The sequence below is a fragment of the Porites lutea genome, chromosome 3, assembly GCF_958299795.1.
Source record: "Porites lutea chromosome 3, jaPorLute2.1, whole genome shotgun sequence".
Lineage (NCBI taxonomy): Eukaryota > Metazoa > Cnidaria > Anthozoa > Scleractinia > Poritidae > Porites > Porites lutea.
In genome coordinates, this window is record NC_133203.1 from 51,319,809 (window position 1) to 51,329,744 (window position 9,936).

The following is a 9,936-nucleotide window of genomic DNA, read 5'->3' on the forward strand; positions in this document are numbered from 1 at the left end:
GACGCCGTAGGGACTAAGGAAAAGGCAAGCCTGAGAAAACAGCCGACAGTCCTCGACGCCACCTTAGGCTTGGATAAATTCTGCTCGTAAAATGGCTTATTCTGCCTGCTGGCAGTGCTCGTAAAAAAAGCTTATTTTGCTGAAAAATTTGGCTCCGACACTCTTATTCTGCTCGACTTCTGCTCGGTATTCGAAAAAATTTTCGGCCGTTCGGGCCTTTTCGGATCTCTGATCTCGGATGTTGGATGTCGAATCTCGGATTTCAGATGTTGATTCCGGATGTGGTATATCAAATGTCCGATGTCGGATGGCACCTATAAGCTTCTGTACCAAAACAAAAAAAGAGCTTGGTCAGTTCGTCAAACAAACCTACCAGAAAGGAAAGAGACGAAGAAACGTGAGGGAAAAGGTTAATAGCCAGCAAGACAGAACACTGAAGCTTATTATGGCGGTACACCACCTTTTGAGTGGTCTTCTCGTTTTCATCGAGCACGACTCTCTTTGGATCCAACATAAGGAAATGCAAAATACCGTACCAGAACACATGTTTCATATGGCTGACTTCTACCAAATACACTTTCATAAGGGGTGACTTTGGGGATGATTGTCAAAATAGTTGATATCTCTTGGTAGGTCGGAAAGGATTGGTGATTAGTTCTTTCTTACCCACTTTTTTGAAAAATTGAGCGAGTTGGAACTTCGCCAAACCCGCCAAACTACATTCCCAGAGAAAAGTAGTTGGGAAGATTGTACAACTTAACAGTACGTCCATTTTAATCCTCAGAAAAGAGAGTTTTCTCTTTTGCTAAATATCCCCTGTGCCCCCGGCCCTATTCAAAGAAAAATTACGCGTCCAAACATAAAGTTTTGCTCAACACCGGGTTAGCGGCGGCAAGGGGAGGAAGGGGAAAAAAGGGAGAAAAACAGCCTTCCCAACACTTTTGACGACAATTGTAAACAGTAAACTGGTGCCTTACGGCAGGAGGCTTGATAGGAAAAATAAATAAAGAAAAAATAATAAAATGGTGAATTATACTTGTGTTGTATATATACGGTATTTTACAAGCGGGGGCCCGTTGAAGATTTGTGTTGCAAACCTAAATATCGGGCAAATATAATTCACCATTTTATTTTTGTTTTATTTATTTATTTTTTCTATTACTTTTCTATTACTCTTCCTGCCGTAAGGATCAGTTCTGACTGTTTTAATTTTAAAATTTGGTACTGCAAATTTTATTGATCCAGGTCCACTAAAGATCTGGCGCGGCGCACCCTCGAGCGGTATGTCGCGCGTTGAGTGGTTTTGCCTTCAGAAGTGTTTCCGCCAAACTAGGACCTTTGTAGCACTGGGGGCTAATCTCATACCCAGATCTTGGTACGAGATTAACTGGGGCTCCACGAATCAGTTCGTATCCTCGGGAGGGATAACCTGATAACCTGCGATCGCAGGTTACGGGAGGGATGGATTTTCATCAAGAAATTCAAACGTAAAGTTTGTTTCTGGATTTCTTGTTCGATTAAAAAAAAAATCCGAAAATAAGGATTTCAATTTTCCAATCGCAGAATATTTATTTTTTGTGCCACGGTTCCCGCGATAAGATAAAGTTTTGGCTCACCAGCACCACAGCACCACGATCGACTGAGCCGGGACTGAGCCTACCCCTGCAAGGACATCTGTAACCGCTGAATGATTGCTTGAGTGCGTGCATGCTCAAAACGCATGGTGCAACAACAAAAATGGCGGGTCAAGGATCTGATCCTACGGATGCTGAAATTAAGGGCGCTTTTCGCGCGGGTCACTTTTTAAGACTTAGAAACCGGAAACCGCGCATGAAAAGCCTCTGGTACCCAGGGTCATACACAGGGACAGTGTATTGCCTCGCTTTTATGAGAATGACGTCATCGCGGAACTGAGGAACCATTCGATTTATATTTGGAAGCGACTTCGATAGCACTTTGCTGAAACCACTTTCGCAGTGTCAGAGGCTTCAAACGTGAAATCATGTCAGGACCAAAATCTGATAGCTTCAATAGGCCATCGTCCTGTCTAAAACAGTACGAAAATGATGAGATTTTTAGTATGATAGGTCGTCGCTGTACGGTAAGTTGTTTCTCGACAGGCCCTGAAGTCCATATAAGACTCACAGTCCGTAGTTGTAAATTGAATAGGCTTAATCCTAGATGTTTTGCCCAAACTTGACTTTGCATTGCATCACATTTGGTTCTTTCAGACTTTAGCTACATCCGTAGCTCAGCTTTACGTTGCTCCACCTGAATCTCGAAACAGATGGAAAAAGAAATTAACAGGAGTCATTTGCTTTGTAAAGGACAATGGAAAGCGTTCGTACTTCCTTCGCATGTACAGCCTTGTGGTATGTGAGTTGCTCTCGATGAAATCCGCACCAAGTATTTCATTGTTATCTTTTGTAATCGCTCAGCTGAATGACCATTTGATTTTGATTTGTTGTTCACATTTGCTTTAGACAAAGACTCTGGAGTGGGAGCAAGAGTTGTACAATCAGTTTAAATACGTTTCTCCAAGGCCTTACTTTCACACCTTTGCAGGCGACGTGAGTTTATAAAGCTGGTATTTTATGATATTAGACTTATTTATCTGCTATTATATCAGTTGTTCTAAAAAAGACATTTTAAAATGACACCGAGGTTTGCCAAGTGAATTAAAATGTATCGATCTAGCTATCTTAAAGCTGGAAATTATGACGTAAGGTCTGGATAATTTTTTAAGCTAATGCCCCCCCTCCCCTGTCCCTTACCCAGCTTAGTGTTAAGTTTCTCGGAGTTACGCACTTATCAACGATCATCCAGGGGGATTGACCATGGGGACATATGTGGGTATAGCAGGACTTGTTGACATTTGCTGCCAATGTTTAGTGTGGATTGGGGTTATTGGATCACTTTTGTACTTTTATTGCAAGATCCCAATGGAAAAATACCCAAGGGATTTGTAATCCGCCTTTTTTTTCTTTTATTTACCCTCAGCAGTATTTATAGCACTTATGCTAGTGGGGCCGATAAAACGACTGAAACAAGTAATTCAAATCCAATGTAACAGGGTCAAGAATCCCAATTGGCCAGAGGCAAACAAGCTGGCTATTTACAAGCATGGTCAAGGATTTGAACTCAGGACTACCATGAACAAATCCAGCTAGCGGTCAGGGAGGGACTTGAACTCGGCACCTCCAAATTGCAAGTCCAGCGCTCTAACTGCTCGACCCGGCTGCCTCTACACTCAGTAGAGAAGAACTGGGAGAGAGAATAGACCAAAGCCTACATATACCGAGATTGTTTAACCGTTGCCATGTTTCTATTTTCATATTAGACCAGGGGGGCGTGACACAGCTCCTTAAATGTCATTTTCCTGTACATGTAATGTTACTCTAAAGGGGGGGGTACTTCATTATAAGAGGCTAATGGGATGTGCTGCTGGATGGGGTCGCATTTTCACAACTGGATTGACTATCATAACGTCGCACATTTTCCAATTTTTGGGGATAAGACAGTTCATATTTACGGTTAGCAAACATACCAGAATGTTTGTACTGTAGAAGGAAAGTGAAGTATTCTTCATTCAATCTAAAGAATGGATCAATTCATTAAAATAGAAAGTGACTAAGTTGGGATAGCGAAAATTTCCTATTTGCCCAAAAGTGACTAAGATGGGGTCTATAATTGGTCACAGAATAGACTTTAATGGGTTAATTTTGTCTTTGTCAATGTATAAAAAGTTGTATTATTTTCATTGTCAAATTTTACTTTTGATAAGTGCATATTTTGCACAAAAATAAGAGTCATGACAGAATGGTCATACTGAAAGAAGAATCAGAGCAGTTTAGGTTAGTTACAAGCTCATATACTTTGTCCTAGCCTGCGTAGCAGGTGCTTGGATGTAGTGGGCGCAAGAAAGAACAGGCACACGAGAGGGAGACACACGAGGGGAGAAGGAACACCTGCCCGGAAGGCCCATGAAAATCATCTCCAGCCCGGAATATAATTACCTGGCAGCCACTGTGTGATCTGTCAAAAATTTTGACAGAAAACAACTGACCTCACACAAACAAAGCATAATGCAAAAAAGCGTTGTACATTTTATCCTCGGTCTAAATATATCTGTTATAAAGATCAGCTGGATTATCTGATTATAGAGCTATGGAACAATAAAGTGTCAGTTAACACACAGCTTTAAATCATTTTTAACCAGGGCCATAATAAATAGGAAAGAGCAAAGTCAAAAATGGGTATCTTTTAAAGAATGCATGGTGGGTATTATAAAAAGCTATTAAATATTGTTCTCCGAGCTTCCTTAGTCGCAACTGTACAGACACCAACGAACAGAGTGTACATGGAAAATGAACATTGCTTTTACTGCGCGAAGTGGCAACCGTTTTTGGAACAGGCATGTCTTGCTATGCGAACGTACACAAACTGTAGCAAGATGTTTTCTGTTGCAGCAACAAGACATAAACAACAGACCTGAGGTCGATACACTAGTGAAATTATAGGTGTTTCAAATTCATGCCCCCGGTAAGTGTTTGAATTCATCAATCCTGTCCAAGTTTTGATGGTATGCATTCCATCGACAACACAAGTCACCAAGTACTCCTGAGCAAAGAATATTTCCTCTGATCTTCATTTCATCGATTTGGCAAATCATTTGTCTCCCGCCACTTCTGCTAATGCGTATCTGATGTCAATTCTTTCCATCATGAATACCATTTGAACACTCCAACTTTTCTTTGAGATTACAGCCACATATATTTTAGTCCCATTAAACCAGATTGAAGTGACCTCCAAGACCTGAACTTCAGTTATACCATTTGGTGGTATCAGGAGCTGGTGGTGTAATATAAGACCTTCACAACGTTGTCCATGTACTATTAATTGACAGTTTTTTCTCTTAGCGCAGTTACTTTTCCCCTCGGGAGCCTTGCAACCAATATTATTGGAAGTATCCACACTCACACAATGCAGGTTGAAACAGTTTTTGTGGGCCTTTCGGGCAGGCACTCCCTCTCCCTTTGTGTGTCTCCCCATCGCAGGCCTGTTCTTTCTCGTGCCCACTACTTCCAAGTGCCTGCTACGCAGGCTATTACATAGTGTGGGCTTGTAAATAACCTAAACTGCTTTTGATTCTTCTTTCATTATGACCATTCTGTCCTGACTCTTATTTTTGTGCAAAATATACACTTATCAAAAGTAAAATTTGACAAAGAATTGATATTATGATATGTGCATATTTTTTTTTAGACTTATAATGCTGGCCTTAATTTTGCAAATATTGAAGAAGCCCATAACTTTTTCAATGAGATACAAAAGAAGCTGAAGGCAAAAGAACAGAGACGGCAAGGTGATGGTTTAAAATTGAAAAAGAAACATAAAAAAGTAATAACATAGAGTAACCACTAATAGAGAGACCAACCTCCAGAGAGCTTAAATTGGGAGACTCTCTTTTGCAGTACCTCCAAGATAAACCACCCCAACCACCCCCCCCCCCCCCCCTTCATAAACACATTATGCAAGTATGGGCAATATACATGTAAGTATATGGATGCCCATGTTTGGCTCAATCCATTGCCCCACAAAGGGGATAAAGCCAAAATATCCAGGATTTTGTCTGTGCCTTTGTGGTCCTGTTTCACATTCTTTTTTTTACTGATAAGTTTATGCCATACAGGCACCAAAGTTTTTTGTACAGAGTCATGTATCAAATTCTGAAACTAACAAAAAGTTGACTGATTTGTAGATAGAAGAAAGGACACTTCAAGGAACAAACAGCAACCACCCCCTCCAGCCCTAGGAGGAAATGTGGACATAAACAAAAGAGCTTCTTTACAGAACAATGGTGAGATAATAATAAAAATTATCAAACTCCTCCATGAGGAGGCCAGTCCATCCACTTTAAAGTTGTTTTCAGGAAAACAAGCATAGTGGGCCCGGCCATGACATATTTAGCCCAGATCCCAAGCCGCCAAAAACAATGAGCACCTAGTAGGAGACAGAAGAAACATCCACTGTACTTTTACCTTGAAATAACAAGAACAACAAACTTTTGCAAAAAGAAGTTACAATTTATTATTTTGTGACCACATGTGTTTCTTCTTAGAGTAGATATATATAAACTGGTAAATTCTCCTGTTACCTGTCTGTATGGAACCAAGGGATTCAATTACCCAATACTTCGTACTCAAGAAAGGTTTTATGATTGTGTTTTCTCCAAAGATAATTTTAGCAACATGAGCCACTCGCCATCTCAGACAAGTCTTTCATCATTGGATGCTCCATCAATGCAAAGAAAAAAAAGTAAGGAACGTAAAGAGAATAAGTCCAGCTCTGGTAATAACAAGAAAGGTGCAAAGAGAAAGCTCACCAAAGATGACATTGGAAAACCTGAGAACTTTAAGTAAGTTGTAATGGTAAACTAATACTGTTAGTATGTTCCGGTCATGAGATTTATTTTAAAGCAGATACTGTAAATAACATATTGGTAAATATCAAATATTGCTGGCAAAACATTTTTTTTTTTCATTTTCACAGGCATGTTGGACACATTGGTTGGGATCCTCAAGGTGGATTTGATGTAAGCATACCCACAATTAGTTAGCATTTCATTGCTATTAATATTGTAGTAATTGCAAGTAATGTCCGTCTGGAGTCATTTTTCATTAGATGAGTCCCAGGATTCACAATACTATTTTTTAACAAAATCACTGTACGTGGTTCCATATTGTTAATGATAAGCAAAATAATCATGACTTATAATCAACACCACCCAAAAGGTTTCTGTTGGTGGAGGTGGTGGTGGTATTTACGTAAGGTGAAGGTAAAGGCGCACACGGGCCAAAGGCCCAGATGGCCAGAGCTTATCCCATTTTTCGTAGCATAGAGCACCTAGGAGTATTACTACCCCCTGGAGAGGATGCAAGTCCATCCAGGATTACCCCCCAGCAGTATGTCAGCGATTCCCATTTATACACCTGTGTGAAGAGAGACAAGGTGTAGTGAAGTTCCTTGTGTAAGGAAACAACACACAATGGGCGAGGCTTGAACCCCCGACCTCCAGATCCAGAGTTTGAGGTGTTAACCACTCAGCCACACTTGCCTCCACAATTATTTAGATGTTAATCCAACACTCAGCTGTACAACTGATTTTTTTTAAAACTCATTCATGTTTTTATTGCAGATTGACAATGTGCAAATGGATGACAACTGGAAAAAACTCTTTGATTTGGTTGGTGTGACTGATGAACAGAAGCAAACAAAGGAAACCATGGAGTTCATTTATGACTTTGTGGAGAAAAGGGGTGGAATTGAAAATGTTACACGGGAAATAGAGATGGAGAAAATCAGGGGCCCTCCAACATTGCCTTCTAGAGATTTAGGTGATTATCTCATAACTGCATATAATGAAAGAGAAACGTTACTGGTTAGTATTTCTTGGCCAGTGTATGTCAATGTTTCCATTTGTCACTGACTTAGTAAAGGCTTTACTATGATTGTGTGATTACTAGCACATGGAAACTGCCTATGGTGAAAGATGATTTTGTGAGATATCTTATGGTGGTTAGATAAGGTGTATGTACAACAGGTCACTTTCTATGGTAAAATTATGCCAGCATTTTCTGTTAGGATAGTCTACAGCCAGACAGACTAGTTTTGATTGACAAATGCTCGTCTTGAGAAACTTTTTCGACTTTTTGTTTTCAGCACCTCCAGCCCCTTCCAGAGGCCAATCCCGAGGACCTCCACCTCCCCCACCCCCCTCACGAGGGGCCCCACCACCACCTCCAGCCAGGGTAGGAGGAGCTCCACCACCACCTCCCCCATCTCGTGGTGGCCCTCCACCTCCTCCTCCCTCAAGAGGAGCCATGCCACCTCCTCCCCCTCCCATGTCTAGAGCACCTCCTCCTCCTCCAGCTGGTGTACCCCCTCCACCAGCCCCTCCCCCTCCCCCACCAGTTGGTGGAATGCCTCCACCGCCACCACCCATGGGCCGAGGTGGTCCCCCACCCCCTCCTCCTGTTGGTGGTGGTCGAGGGAGTCTACTGGACCAGATTCATCAAGGAGCCTCACTTAAGAAGGTAACACCTAATGAAAGGAGGAGTAGCAGCTCTGATGGAAGGAGTGGCTTGCTTAGTGATATCAGAACTGGTGTACAACTCAAGAAGGTAATAACAATTTACTACATTGTAAGCTAAAAATATCTCAGACTGACAAACTAATTATTATTTTACTGACTTACTGGCTCTTAGCCAGGCCTGGCTGACTTGCTGACTGACTTTCTAGGATAAAAGGAATGTCCTTTGATATCCAAGCAAAGGAATCCTGTGAGTCAGCACAGAAATTGAATCCTGAAGAATAATTGCAGACTCCTTGATGTGGTTATATATTTTAATTTTGCGACTGAAAATCCTCTCTTGGTACAATTGATGCATTATGGACCAAACACAAGATCAAGATAGCTGGATACTTACCAAGTTCTTTTTTATGTTTTCATGAACCAAGAAAGTTGAGGTCTATAAAAACCCCAAAAACAATGAGGCCAATATCCAGTCATCTTGACCAAACTAGCTTGGTCATTAAGGATTTATTATATGGCCAAAAAGAGAACTTTTTCTTGCGGAACCAATGCAGGAAATCTCGAGCGGGCAAGGCGGCCTCATCATGCTTATTTGGGTAGCTAGTCAGACAGACAAAGTATTCACTTCATCATTTCTGCTCACAGATTAAGCCAGGTAATAAGTAAAATACAATACAAAGCCCTTATTTAAACACAGCGTGAGGAGTAAGTTGTAACGTGATTCATCTGATCTTGTTAACAGGTATCAGAAGCGGATGGTAATTCAAAGCCTAAGCCTCCTGCCGGTGCTGATGGTGGGGGTATATTAGGTGCTCTTCAAATGGCATTGGAAAATATCAAGAAAGACACTCACTCCTCAGGTATTCTTTATTATTAAAATGCAGGGAGCTGCAGGGTTACCAGACTGGTTACCCTCTAACCTCCTCTGGTGTTCTGGGCTCCAATATAGTAATGTACATAGATCGTGAAAAGTTTTCGTGACCTCCATACTATCTGAGAGTCTAACACAAGTTTGTTGCCCTCAAAATGAAGCACCCGGTATTTGCTGGTGGATAGAAAGAAAATGCTTTATAATTGTGCTTCTGCTCTGAACTGTTAGTACTTAAGTACTTTTTACTGTTACTGACAATTGAAACGGTTGTTCAGACTTCTGTTAATAGTAGTAGGTTCCTTTTCAGGTGAGTGTAATAGTCCGGGTGTTCGTTTTTGTTTAGTTCATCTTCGGACAGATAAGGGTAACGCTAGGCGTCTATGGAGTAACGTTTGATTTAAGACGTGTATTCTTCAAGAACTGTTGTTAACTTGAACTGTTTTTGTTGAATATTTCAGATAGTGAAAGTGGTGAAAGTGGCTCTGAATTTGAGGATGATGAAGATGAATGGATGGACTAACCTCGTGACATGTCATGAATTTCACTCCCGTCGTATTAAACTCAAACTAATAAGTAGTTTTTCTCAGTGATCTGGATGCCAGGTGGTCGAGCAAGTCTAAACCACTGGAAGTCGAATAACTCTCATTTTAAATGGTGTTAAATTAATTTAATTTCACTAATATTAACGTAGCTTCGCCTTCAAGCAAACTGAGGCTTGACTCTGCAATCAAAAGCTCTATTTTCCGTTCCATTTTGGAACAAAGCAACTGTATATTCGTATCTCACCGAAAGTTGATCGTTCAGGTTTTATGATTGTATCTGATACTGGTCACAGGAACCTTCTTTTCTTATGGCGAACTGGGTTTGGATGGTTTTCAGGTTTCATTGTGACGACTTGGTATTAACTTTTGATTTTTCCAATACAATTTTTAGACATGAATAACCCTTCTGGGCGTAATAAATGTGCGTC

General features: G+C 40.9%; 1 protein-coding gene across 1 annotated transcript in view; it reads left to right on the forward strand.

Moving 5' to 3' along the window:
* The first annotated feature begins 1,915 nt into the window (after positions 1 to 1,915).
* The window catches only part of LOC140931419 (actin nucleation-promoting factor WAS-like), an 8,691-nt gene continuing 670 nt past the window's right edge, over positions 1,916 to 9,936 (forward strand). Inside the window, exons 1-11 of the mRNA XM_073381237.1 lie at positions 1,916 to 2,101; positions 2,232 to 2,372; positions 2,484 to 2,570; positions 5,266 to 5,365; positions 5,762 to 5,860; positions 6,238 to 6,418; positions 6,553 to 6,595; positions 7,199 to 7,397; positions 7,723 to 8,183; positions 8,838 to 8,955; positions 9,425 to 9,936. The exon at positions 9,425 to 9,936 is cut by the window's right edge and continues 670 nt beyond it. Of these exons, the coding sequence (XP_073237338.1) occupies positions 2,003 to 2,101; positions 2,232 to 2,372; positions 2,484 to 2,570; positions 5,266 to 5,365; positions 5,762 to 5,860; positions 6,238 to 6,418; positions 6,553 to 6,595; positions 7,199 to 7,397; positions 7,723 to 8,183; positions 8,838 to 8,955; positions 9,425 to 9,486 (1,590 nt within the window). The 5' untranslated portion in view covers positions 1,916 to 2,002 and the 3' untranslated portion in view covers positions 9,487 to 9,936. The remainder of the gene's footprint in view (positions 2,102 to 2,231; positions 2,373 to 2,483; positions 2,571 to 5,265; positions 5,366 to 5,761; positions 5,861 to 6,237; positions 6,419 to 6,552; positions 6,596 to 7,198; positions 7,398 to 7,722; positions 8,184 to 8,837; positions 8,956 to 9,424) is intronic.